General features: G+C 38.3%; 1 protein-coding gene across 1 annotated transcript in view; it reads left to right on the forward strand.

The window, feature by feature from the left end:
• PDE3A (phosphodiesterase 3A) overlaps positions 1-13086 on the forward strand; it is a 350866-nt gene extending 337780 nt beyond the window's left edge. Inside the window, exons 15-18 of the mRNA XM_055085502.1 lie at positions 235-497; positions 2912-2931; positions 4675-4702; positions 12975-13086. Coding sequence (XP_054941477.1) covers positions 235-497; positions 2912-2931; positions 4675-4702; positions 12975-13086 — 423 coding nt within the window. The remainder of the gene's footprint in view (positions 1-234; positions 498-2911; positions 2932-4674; positions 4703-12974) is intronic.
• Positions 13087-13356: the final 270 nt, after the last annotated feature.

The following is a 13356-nucleotide window of genomic DNA, read 5'->3' on the forward strand; positions in this document are numbered from 1 at the left end:
AAACCCTCAAGATTACCGAAGTGGAAAATGGCAACGAAGCAGTCCGATAGGAATCTTAGTAATGTGGGGAAAATCTCTTAGCAGTCCAGGAAAGAAAGAGTTCACACATATGCCTGGGTTCTTGCGTATTTGCAAACTTTAGATGCCAAGGGAATGGTGACTTTATTTGTATTTTACACTCTCCTTGTCGTTTGCCTTTCTAGTTAACTGTTCCTGCTACATTCCTATTTCTAGGGTGATGAAGAGGCCAGCCTCGGGCTACCAATAAGCCCTTTCATGGACCGTTCTGCCCCTCAGTTGGCCAACCTTCAGGAATCCTTCATCTCGCACATTGTGGGTCCTCTCTGCAACTCCTATGATTCAGCAGGACTGATGCCAGGGAAATGGGTGGAAGACAGTGATGAGTCAGGCGACACCGATGACCCAGAAGAAGAGGAAGAGGAGGAGGAAGCACCAAACGAAGAGGAAACCTGTAAAAATAGTGAATCTCCAAGTAAGTTATAGAATCTCTCTCGAATGTGCTTCTCCTAGGATTGTTTTCTTACTTAGGTTCACAATAAATTTGATGCTTCTCGTGAATTTCACAGCTGAGTCCAAATATCACCTGCTGCAGTGATTATGGATACTCCCCCTTCCCCAATATCACGATAGTGGAAATTACAGACTGTGGAATCTATTATAATACCATGTTCATTAAACGGTATGTTCTCTGTTATGAAGTAAGACAATTAAGTCATCAAAGCCTATTTTTCAGAGTATCTGAATGACTTAGGAATCTCAGGTACTATCTGGACCAGCCATAGGCTTTTCCTGGCTTGCTTCGGGGGAGGTGCTAAAGTGGTAAGAGGTAGTAGTCACTCATTCATTCATCAAATATTTATTAAGCACCTACTCTGTGCCAGGCATTCTTCTAGGTTCTAAAGACAGCCATGAACAGATCAGACAAAAAAAAAAATTCGATCAATTCGTGCCCTTTTAGACTTATATCCCAGTGGGGTCAGCAGACGCTAAGACAAATCAGTAAATCTGTAATATGTTAGGTACTGATAAATGCTAGAGTTTAAAAATAAAAATGAAAAATAAGGATATGAAATATTGTGCAGAAAGATTAAAATCTTAGATAAGATAGCCATGGACAGTCTAAATAAGAGATTTTTTTTTTTTTTTAAACCTGAAAGAAGCAAGGGAAGGAGGAGCGATCCATGGAAATAGATGTGGACAAAGCATTTCAAGGAGAGAGGAAAGCAAACCGTGGAAAGGTCCTGACGTGGACGCTGGCTGGGTGTTCAAGGAGCATCAGGAGAGCTGGGAGGCCGAAGCAGAGGAAGCGGGGTGGGGAGCGGGGACCGAGATGATGGAGGGTTAGAAGGTAGGGCTCTGCAGGTCACAGTGTGGAGTCTGGCTTTTACTCCGAGTAAGATGGGGAGCCATCAGAGTTTTTGAGCAGAAGACTTAGTTGATTCAACTTATGTTTTAACTGGATTGCTTCAGCTGCTTCATTGAGAATATTCTGGAGTTTGGGGTAAGAGCAAGGGTATAAGCAGGGCAGTGTGTTAAGAGGCTGTTGAAATTATCCAAGTGAGAGATGACTGTGGCTTTGGACCAGGGTAGTGGCAATAGTGACAGTGAGAAGTGGTCACATCTCATCATTGATTTGGAGTGCATCATGTAGCCGTTCTAATCTGTTCAACTTAATTGTCTATAAAATCAAGATTATTTTTCTTCGCATCTTGAAATAGTCTCATTTCTCCTGCCATAGGGAGGAGACCCTAATAGCATAATTAGGAAAACCAATAACCCTTACAGTGATATTGCACAAATACTGTTCCTATGTTCATGGGAGTATAGTATGTGGTCTCTATCTACCTTCATAAAGGAAGTTCAGTCTTAATATTGATATTTTTCAAGGCCCTTACCAAAAATATTACCAATGAAAGACATTATGATCATTTTTTCCTTTTTTTTTTTTTTTTAACCATTGTTGATATTTTGGTATAATTCCTTCATTAATGTTGCTAGGTAACTTCTGGTTTACAATCTGATATTTTCTTTCCAGAAATGAATCAGTTCAAAGGAAACACTTATACAGTAGTACTGTTAAACATAGATAAATAAGAATATCAGAGACTATATAATCACAGAAGACATAATTCAACCCAAAGCCGGGTTAAGGTAGCAACTTTAATTGAGGAATAAATTACTTTCAAATTTCTGGCAGCCAAGGCAAAAAAAAAAAAGGAAAACATGATAGATTATCTATTTGTTGAATATTTATATCCAGCATTGCCTTTTAAGATGCATTTATATTCTAACTTACTTATACTCTAATATAAGGAACAATGACTAGTGTGGTAAGAAAGGTCATCTACTTAGACATTAAACCATTTCTTGTATTTCCCCTTGATCAAAAACCAAACCCTCAAGATTACCGAAGTGGAAAATGGCAACGAAGCAGTCCGATAGGAATCTTAGTAATGTGGGGAAAATCTCTTAGCAGTCCAGGAAAGAAAGAGTTCACACATATGCCTGGGTTCTTGCGTATTTGCAAACTTTAGATGCCAAGGGAATGGTGACTTTATTTGTATTTTACACTCTCCTTGTCGTTTGCCTTTCTAGTTAACTGTTCCTGCTACATTCCTATTTCTAGGGTGATGAAGAGGCCAGCCTCGGGCTACCAATAAGCCCTTTCATGGACCGTTCTGCCCCTCAGTTGGCCAACCTTCAGGAATCCTTCATCTCGCACATTGTGGGTCCTCTCTGCAACTCCTATGATTCAGCAGGACTGATGCCAGGGAAATGGGTGGAAGACAGTGATGAGTCAGGCGACACCGATGACCCAGAAGAAGAGGAAGAGGAGGAGGAAGCACCAAACGAAGAGGAAACCTGTAAAAATAGTGAATCTCCAAGTAAGTTATAGAATCTCTCTCGAATGTGCTTCTCCTAGGATTGTTTTCTTACTTAGGTTCACAATAAATTTGATGCTTCTCGTGAATTTCACAGCTGAGTCCAAATATCACCTGCTGCAGTGATTATGGATACTCCCCCTTCCCCAATATCATGATAGTGGAAATTACAGACTGTGGAATCTATTATAATACCATGTTCATTAAACGGTATGTTCTCTGTTATGAAGTAAGACAATTAAGTCATCAAAGCCTATTTTTCAGAGTATCTGAATGACTTAGGAATCTCAGGTACTATCTGGACCAGCCATAGGCTTTTCCTGGCTTGCTTCGGGGGAGGTGCTAAAGTGGTAAGAGGTAGTAGTCACTCATTCATTCATCAAATATTTATTAAGCACCTACTCTGTGCCAGGCATTCTTCTAGGTTCTAAAGACAGCCATGAACAGATCAGACAAAAAAAAAAATTCGATCAATTCGTGCCCTTTTAGACTTATATCCCAGTGGGGTCAGCAGACGCTAAGACAAATCAGTAAATCTGTAATATGTTAGGTACTGATAAATGCTAGAGTTTAAAAATAAAAATGAAAAATAAGGATATGAAATATTGTGCAGAAAGATTAAAATCTTAGATAAGATAGCCATGGACAGTCTAAATAAGAGATTTTTTTTTTTTTTTAAACCTGAAAGAAGCAAGGGAAGGAGGAGCGATCCATGGAAATAGATGTGGACAAAGCATTTCAAGGAGAGAGGAAAGCAAACCGTGGAAAGGTCCTGACGTGGACGCTGGCTGGGTGTTCAAGGAGCATCAGGAGAGCTGGGAGGCCGAAGCAGAGGAAGCGGGGTGGGGAGCGGGGACCGAGATGATGGAGGGTTAGAAGGTAGGGCTCTGCAGGTCACAGTGTGGAGTCTGGCTTTTACTCCGAGTAAGATGGGGAGCCATCAGAGTTTTTGAGCAGAAGACTTAGTTGATTCAACTTATGTTTTAACTGGATTGCTTCAGCTGCTTCATTGAGAATATTCTGGAGTTTGGGGTAAGAGCAAGGGTATAAGCAGGGCAGTGTGTTAAGAGGCTGTTGAAATTATCCAAGTGAGAGATGACTGTGGCTTTGGACCAGGGTAGTGGCAATAGTGACAGTGAGAAGTGGTCACATCTCATCATTGATTTGGAGTGCATCATGTAGCCGTTCTAATCTGTTCAACTTAATTGTCTATAAAATCAAGATTATTTTTCTTCGCATCTTGAAATAGTCTCATTTCTCCTGCCATAGGGAGGAGACCCTAATAGCATAATTAGGAAAACCAATAACCCTTACAGTGATATTGCACAAATACTGTTCCTATGTTCATGGGAGTATAGTATGTGGTCTCTATCTACCTTCATAAAGGAAGTTCAGTCTTAATATTGATATTTTTCAAGGCCCTTACCAAAAATATTACCAATGAAAGACATTATGATCATTCTCAGCTCAAGTGTCATGTCCTTTGGAAAAAGTCTTTATCTACTCCCTCACAGGTTGAGTACCTGATGTTGCCATACTTCTTTGATGTGTCAGAGAGAAATTGCACTGCATACTTGTTAAAAATGGTAAGGAAGACTTTCTTCAAGACTATTGCAATAGGAGAGAGACATTGGACTCAACTCCATTGAAAACAAAGGCAGGAGAGTTTTTACGCGCTGGAATGAGCTAAGGAAACAGTACTGTGGACCTTAAAGGGGAGTTGGTCAATGTGATTATGCCATTTTTGTTTGCTAATTGGTGCTTATTGAAGTTAGGCTCCTTCCTACCCACAGAGATCGGTGACAGGGACCCTATCTTTCTTAATAATTGCGTTTCAAAGGGCTGGCTCCCAGGTCCTTGAGAAAGATGTTTCCTGGGTTGTCAAACTGGCTAGAGGCTGGGAGAAGGTTTATTTACATTACCAAGGGGCAGAGAAAGAACTTTATATTTTTACTTTTTTTTTCATTCAAAGAGCCAGATAATTTGCTGTCTAAGGACTGGACAGTTTTTCCACTGAATGTTTGTTATTGGAAAGTGTGGTCAGCTTAGCCTCTGGAAAAGCTTTGTTCCCGTGGGCCCTACTTGATTGCTGTTTGAACTCAAATACATTGAAGCAACACATACATAATCTAGGCATCAAGAATTGAAGAACCTAGGTTAGGAGATTTAACAGGCTCAACTCGTCAGCACTGGCTTTAGCAGCAAATACAACAACCAACCAAATATTCGATTTGTCTCTGTTCTGTAGGGTTGGGTGGCCATACTGACTCTCAGATTCTGATGTTACTCTACTGACCTTCCCATTTTTAATCAAGCTCACTAAAGCAAGAATGAGAATTCTGTGGATTCTGTTTACTAATGGCTTCTAAAAGGCAACTGGTCACCTTTAGGTTAAAATTTAAAACATCATCAACAATGATTTGATAACCATAGCTTTTGAAAAATTATATTTGAACTATCCCTTTATAGCCAAGAAAATGATAAATATTGGGCAGTGTTAGTATCTAGTAAAAATTGGCCACATGGAATAACAGAATTCTAGAAATGGAAGGGGAATCAGTGATCATCCAGTTCAGCTGCCTCGTTTTACAAAAGTCGAAACTGAGGCTCAGCAGTTTGACAACCCAAGGTGTGATGGATTCCGCAGAACCAGAAAGGAAACCCAGGTCTCCTCGTTTTAACTCCATTGTTATTGACTCTTTTAGTAATTTTAATTTCAGGATTCATATTGACTGAGATGGTTAACTTGATTTAACCTGAAACTTAGATTTCAGAAAAAATGTAAATTAAATATGCACTGATAATTTCAGCAATTTGCAAAACTTGGAGATCTCTCAGGAAACACAGAATTTAAATATTTCAATATGGTATCCTGGGTAAAGAAGGCTTTTTTTCCCCACCTCATAATTAAATTTGAAAGATTCCTACGGCAAACTAAGAGGTTTCTAATGAAGTACTAAGCTGCATTTAGAGTTTGAGCAATGAAAGGATCTTTGTTCTCATTTCAAAACGTTCCAGTGCTCAACAATTTGGCTCTCAATACAGGCATGTTTTAGACCACCTGCAGACTCTAATCTACGCAAATTTATTTGGTACAAACTTTCTTCTACGTCACCTTATTCAGTTTAATTCCAGAGAGGTTTATTGCTAATGTTTAGCAGCATTAATAAGAGAACAGCTGCTCTCATGGGGGCTGCCCTGAAAGGAAAAAGAGAAAAGTTGAGCTTTTGTTAGCTTCTTCCCTGTGAATGCACTACCGCGAATGTGTATAACTTTTGGATGGAATAATCACCTTGAGCAGTAGAGCATGTGCTATGACTGATTCAAGTCCATCCTTCACCCAGTGATCATCTGTAACTCTCTTGACTCAAAGGATTAGGTTAAAAAGTATATTAACATGTAAAGATTTCTCAATTGAACTTAACTACAATAAACACAATGTAGAAATAGACAAGTAGATAGCTTTGATAGAAAAGTAATTTTAAAGGTTTGCTCTTAAAAATTGAAAGGACTAATATATTTTATTGATTTCTATAGAAAGAATTCAGATTTTTTTCCAATTTTATTTTATGTATATATTGCCTTTGTTAAGAATCTTATAATTGAAGAAATTGGTGTTATGCTCCAGGGCCCCATGCCCTCTGCCTGTACACATGCCCCTCACATACCTAGAATGCTGCCAGCCCGTTCTTCACCCAGTGTATTTAATTCTCATAATTTACATCTCAGCTCAAGTGTCATGTCCTTTGGAAAAAGTCTTTATCTACTCCCTCACAGGTTGAGTACCTGATGTTGCCATACTTCTTTGATGTGTCAGAGAGAAATTGCACTGCATACTTGTTAAAAATGGTAAGGAAGACTTTCTTCAAGACTATTGCAATAGGAGAGAGACATTGGACTCAACTCCATTGAAAACAAAGGCAGGAGAGTTTTTACGCGCTGGAATGAGCTAAGGAAACAGTACTGTGGACCTTAAAGGGGAGTTGGTCAATGTGATTATGCCATTTTTGTTTGCTAATTGGTGCTTATTGAAGTTAGGCTCCTTCCTACCCACAGAGATCGGTGACAGGGACCCTATCTTTCTTAATAATTGCGTTTCAAAGGGCTGGCTCCCAGGTCCTTGAGAAAGATGTTTCCTGGGTTGTCAAACTGGCTAGAGGCTGGGAGAAGGTTTATTTACATTACCAAGGGGCAGAGAAAGAACTTGCAATTACAAGTTTTAGATCAGGGTCCTAGAGTCTGGAAGAAACCTATCTAAAGTTTAGTGAAGATGAGGGGAACATTAAGGCCATCTTGGTCACTTATCTAGGTCCATCATAAAACATAGGTCCATCATAAAACATAGCATGTGTATTTCAGTTTTGATCTTCTGGGCCCTCTCTCCTATAGATGGTAAGCTCCTTTAAGGCAAACTCTGAGACTCATTGGTCTTTGTTTCCATAGCATCCAGAAAAATGCTTGTCAGTTAGTAGGTGATCATTATAAGCTGATTGATGGGTCCATCTCATGAATAAGATAATGAATATAGTAAATGTTTTTTAAAAATTCTTGCTATGAGTCTGCCTGTATCCATTCCCTTTTGTTCCCATAGCATCCAGAAAAATGCTTGTCAGTTAGTAGGTGATCATTATAAGCTGATTGATGGGTCCATCTCATGAATAAGATAATGAATATAGTAAATGTTTTTTAAAAATTCTTGCTATGAGTCTGCCTGTATCCATTCCCTCCTCCCCCCCACCCCGGCATTCGTCCTACTTAATAATTTCCTTATGTGTCTGTATGGTTCAAAAGTAATTCAAAATAATTTGGTGTCCTTTTTCTGAACTATGTTTTAAAAATTGATCTTATCATCTTTTAAGGTACAGGAAATTTTTTTAATAATAAAACTGTTGAAGGAATCATTAGCACTTCCACAAAAATTTTGGTGGATGGCACATCTCCTAGCAGTCGGCTTTTCTTTTCTTTTTTTTTTTGTTATGGTTACTATGTTTGTTTTTCTTTCCAGATTTTACATGGTAAATCATTGTTTGTTTTTCTTTCCAGATTTTACATGGTAAATCATTACTACTTCATTAAATAAATTCAAATTTCCTTGCAGATCATCCTGGTAACTTGTACTGTTAACTCTTTAATGTAGTCTCAGATCAGAATTTCCTGTGGACCACGTTTTCATACCTTTATTATTTTTATCATCAATCACTTGTCAACACTTCACCGTGTACTTGGAACCGTGGAACAGAAACTAGAGAGAACATAATTCATTTAGTAAACTCTTACTGAATACTAACTAAAGTCTGGAGCTTTGCAGATATATACGCAAAAGGGGGAAAAACTTCTGTCCATAGAGAAGTTAGTTTATAATCCAATGTGAGACTCTGCCTAACTTCCAAATTCTTGGCCTATGTCTAAAATGGTCACTTGAATGAAGGTACATTATATTCTGTGCTTAGAAAAGAATAGCTGCCTACTTAACCTCTCCACTTGGAGGTCTCCCAGACACTTCATGTTCAACATACGCCTCAAGTCTGCTCATCTAATGTGCCCCTTCCTCAGTACATCCTGCCACTCAGCTGTTCACGTCAGAAAGCTCAGGGTTGTCTTTGATTCCTCCCTTCTTTTTTCCTTACATTTAATCAATCAGTTGCCAAGTGCTGTTGATTATACCTCACAAATGTATCTCACATTTATCTACTCATCTTCGTTTCCATTGTCCCCGTACTAGTGCAAGCCACCATCGTCATGCGGCATCCTCCCAGCTAAGTCATTTCCCTCTCTTTCTGCCACCTTTCAAAGACTTTGTACAACTCAGTGTAATTGTCCTTCCTTACTTGTTTACTCTCTATTTATTTTCCCACTAGAGTCAAAGCTCCCTGCTAGAGGAGTTTGAAATTAATTTTTTAGTCCACAGGAAACAGAACAGTACTATCAAAACGGTCTTTTTTAAAAAATCAATATTGTAGACTTTTGTGAGTTGAATTGGTTGACAAAGCAGAGAAACACGTAACAAGGAATTATTCCAATAATCTAGGTGGAAAATCTTGAGAGTCTGAATGGAGTGAGAGTAATAACTCCAAGACACAGACAAAACCTTGTATTGGATGTTACATTACCAGTTATTAAATACTGTTCACGGTACGTCTCAATGATATGTTAATGGTTCATGCCGTCTTTGTCTTCCTCTTATTTCCCCACTCTCAAAAATGATTATTACAATATACACATCAAGTGATTGAGAGATGTATGTACCCATTTGGTACTTGACCCCTATGAATAAGGGGAAAAAACTGTCATGTACTCAACACACAAATAAGTAGTCTAATTTGGTGTTTTCTCAGGAAAGAAAACTGCCTGTATCCATTCCCTCCTCCCCCCCACCCCGGCATTCGTCCTACTTAATAATTTCCTTATGTGTCTGTATGGTTCAAAAGTAATTCAAAATAATTTGGTGTCCTTTTTCTGAACTATGTTTTAAAAATTGATCTTATCATCTTTTAAGGTACAGGAAATTTTTTTAATAATAAAACTGTTGAAGGAATCATTAGCACTTCCACAAAAATTTTGGTGGATGGCACATCTCCTAGCAGTCGGCTTTTCTTTTCTTTTTTTTTTTGTTATGGTTACTATGTTTGTTTTTCTTTCCAGATTTTACATGGTAAATTTTAACCTGAAACTTAGATTTCAGAAAAAATGTAAATTAAATATGCACTGATAATTTCAGCAATTTGCAAAACTTGGAGATCTCTCAGGAAACACAGAATTTAAATATTTCAATATGGTATCCTGGGTAAAGAAGGCTTTTTTTCCCCACCTCATAATTAAATTTGAAAGATTCCTACGGCAAACTAAGAGGTTTCTAATGAAGTACTAAGCTGCATTTAGAGTTTGAGCAATGAAAGGATCTTTGTTCTCATTTCAAAACGTTCCAGTGCTCAACAATTTGGCTCTCAATACAGGCATGTTTTAGACCACCTGCAGACTCTAATCTACGCAAATTTATTTGGTACAAACTTTCTTCTACGTCACCTTATTCAGTTTAATTCCAGAGAGGTTTATTGCTAATGTTTAGCAGCATTAATAAGAGAACAGCTGCTCTCATGGGGGCTGCCCTGAAAGGAAAAAGAGAAAAGTTGAGCTTTTGTTAGCTTCTTCCCTGTGAATGCACTACCGCGAATGTGTATAACTTTTGGATGGAATAATCACCTTGAGCAGTAGAGCATGTGCTATGACTGATTCAAGTCCATCCTTCACCCAGTGATCATCTGTAACTCTCTTGACTCAAAGGATTAGGTTAAAAAGTATATTAACATGTAAAGATTTCTCAATTGAACTTAACTACAATAAACACAATGTAGAAATAGACAAGTAGATAGCTTTGATAGAAAAGTAATTTTAAAGGTTTGCTCTTAAAAATTGAAAGGACTAATATATTTTATTGATTTCTATAGAAAGAATTCAGATTTTTTTCCAATTTTATTTTATGTATATATTGCCTTTGTTAAGAATCTTATAATTGAAGAAATTGGTGTTATGCTCCAGGGCCCCATGCCCTCTGCCTGTACACATGCCCCTCACATACCTAGAATGCTGCCAGCCCGTTCTTCACCCAGTGTATTTAATTCTCATAATTTACATCTCAGCTCAAGTGTCATGTCCTTTGGAAAAAGTCTTTATCTACTCCCTCACAGGTTGAGTACCTGATGTTGCCATACTTCTTTGATGTGTCAGAGAGAAATTGCACTGCATACTTGTTAAAAATGGTAAGGAAGACTTTCTTCAAGACTATTGCAATAGGAGAGAGACATTGGACTCAACTCCATTGAAAACAAAGGCAGGAGAGTTTTTACGCGCTGGAATGAGCTAAGGAAACAGTACTGTGGACCTTAAAGGGGAGTTGGTCAATGTGATTATGCCATTTTTGTTTGCTAATTGGTGCTTATTGAAGTTAGGCTCCTTCCTACCCACAGAGATCGGTGACAGGGACCCTATCTTTCTTAATAATTGCGTTTCAAAGGGCTGGCTCCCAGGTCCTTGAGAAAGATGTTTCCTGGGTTGTCAAACTGGCTAGAGGCTGGGAGAAGGTTTATTTACATTACCAAGGGGCAGAGAAAGAACTTGCAATTACAAGTTTTAGATCAGGGTCCTAGAGTCTGGAAGAAACCTATCTAAAGTTTAGTGAAGATGAGGGGAACATTAAGGCCATCTTGGTCACTTATCTAGGTCCATCATAAAACATAGGTCCATCATAAAACATAGCATGTGTATTTCAGTTTTGATCTTCTGGGCCCTCTCTCCTATAGATGGTAAGCTCCTTTAAGGCAAACTCTGAGACTCATTGGTCTTTGTTTCCATAGCATCCAGAAAAATGCTTGTCAGTTAGTAGGTGATCATTATAAGCTGATTGATGGGTCCATCTCATGAATAAGATAATGAATATAGTAAATGTTTTTTAAAAATTCTTGCTATGAGTCTGCCTGTATCCATTCCCTCCTCCCCCCCACCCCGGCATTCGTCCTACTTAATAATTTCCTTATGTGTCTGTATGGTTCAAAAGTAATTCAAAATAATTTGGTGTCCTTTTTCTGAACTATGTTTTAAAAATTGATCTTATCATCTTTTAAGGTACAGGAAATTTTTTTAATAATAAAACTGTTGAAGGAATCATTAGCACTTCCACAAAAATTTTGGTGGATGGCACATCTCCTAGCAGTCGGCTTTTCTTTTCTTTTTTTTTTTGTTATGGTTACTATGTTTGTTTTTCTTTCCAGATTTTACATGGTAAATCATTGTTTGTTTTTCTTTCCAGATTTTACATGGTAAATCATTACTACTTCATTAAATAAATTCAAATTTCCTTGCAGATCATCCTGGTAACTTGTACTGTTAACTCTTTAATGTAGTCTCAGATCAGAATTTCCTGTGGACCACGTTTTCATACCTTTATTATTTTTATCATCAATCACTTGTCAACACTTCACCGTGTACTTGGAACCGTGGAACAGAAACTAGAGAGAACATAATTCATTTAGTAAACTCTTACTGAATACTAACTAAAGTCTGGAGCTTTGCAGATATATACGCAAAAGGGGGAAAAACTTCTGTCCATAGAGAAGTTAGTTTATAATCCAATGTGAGACTCTGCCTAACTTCCAAATTCTTGGCCTATGTCTAAAATGGTCACTTGAATGAAGGTACATTATATTCTGTGCTTAGAAAAGAATAGCTGCCTACTTAACGTCTCCACTTGGAGGTCTCCCAGACACTTCATGTTCAACATACACCTCAAGTCTGCTCATCTAATGTGCCCCTTCCTCAGTACATCCTGCCACTCAGCTGTTCACGTCAGAAAGCTCAGGGTTGTCTTTGATTCCTCCCTTCTTTTTTCCTTACATTTAATCAATCAGTTGCCAAGTGCTGTTGATTATACCTCACAAATGTATCTCACATTTATCTACTCATCTTCGTTTCCATTGTCCCCGTACTAGTGCAAGCCACCATCGTCATGCGGCATCCTCCCAGCTAAGTCATTTCCCTCTCTTTCTGCCACCTTTCAAAGACTTTGTACAACTCAGTGTAATTGTCCTTCCTTACTTGTTTACTCTCTATTTATTTTCCCACTAGAGTCAAAGCTCCCTGCTAGAGGAGTTTGAAATTAATTTTTTAGTCCACAGGAAACAGAACAGTACTATCAAAACGGTCTTTTTTAAAAAATCAATATTGTAGACTTTTGTGAGTTGAATTGGTTGACAAAGCAGAGAAACACGTAACAAGGAATTATTCCAATAATCTAGGTGGAAAATCTTGAGAGTCTGAATGGAGTGAGAGTAATAACTCCAAGACACAGACAAAACCTTGTATTGGATGTTACATTACCAGTTATTAAATACTGTTCACGGTACGTCTCAATGATATGTTAATGGTTCATGCCGTCTTTGTCTTCCTCTTATTTCCCCACTCTCAAAAATGATTATTACAATATACACATCAAGTGATTGAGAGATGTATGTACCCATTTGGTACTTGACCCCTATGAATAAGGGGAAAAAACTGTCATGTACTCAACACACAAATAAGTAGTCTAATTTGGTGTTTTCTCAGGAAAGAAAACTTTCAAAAGGAGAAAAGTCTACTGCCAAATAACTCAGCACCTTCTGCAGAACCACAAGATGTGGAAGAAAGTCATTGAGGAGGAACAGCGGTTGGCGGGCATAGAGGATCAGTCCCTGGACCAGTCCCCCCAGCAGCATCACTCAGAACAGATCCAGGCTATCAAGGAAGAAGATGAAGAAAAGGGGAAGCTGAGAGGAGAGGCGACCCTAACCCCAAAGCCAAACCAGTGACAATGGATAAATGAGCTACGTTTCCAAACAGAGTGACTTGTCACAGACTCTTTTCAAGCCAGCACAACACTTAGACACAACACTGTAGAAATATGAGAAGATGGGCAAACGGCTAT

This window comes from Physeter macrocephalus, chromosome 6, assembly GCF_002837175.3.
Source record: "Physeter macrocephalus isolate SW-GA chromosome 6, ASM283717v5, whole genome shotgun sequence".
Taxonomy (NCBI): Eukaryota; Metazoa; Chordata; class Mammalia; order Artiodactyla; family Physeteridae; genus Physeter; species Physeter macrocephalus.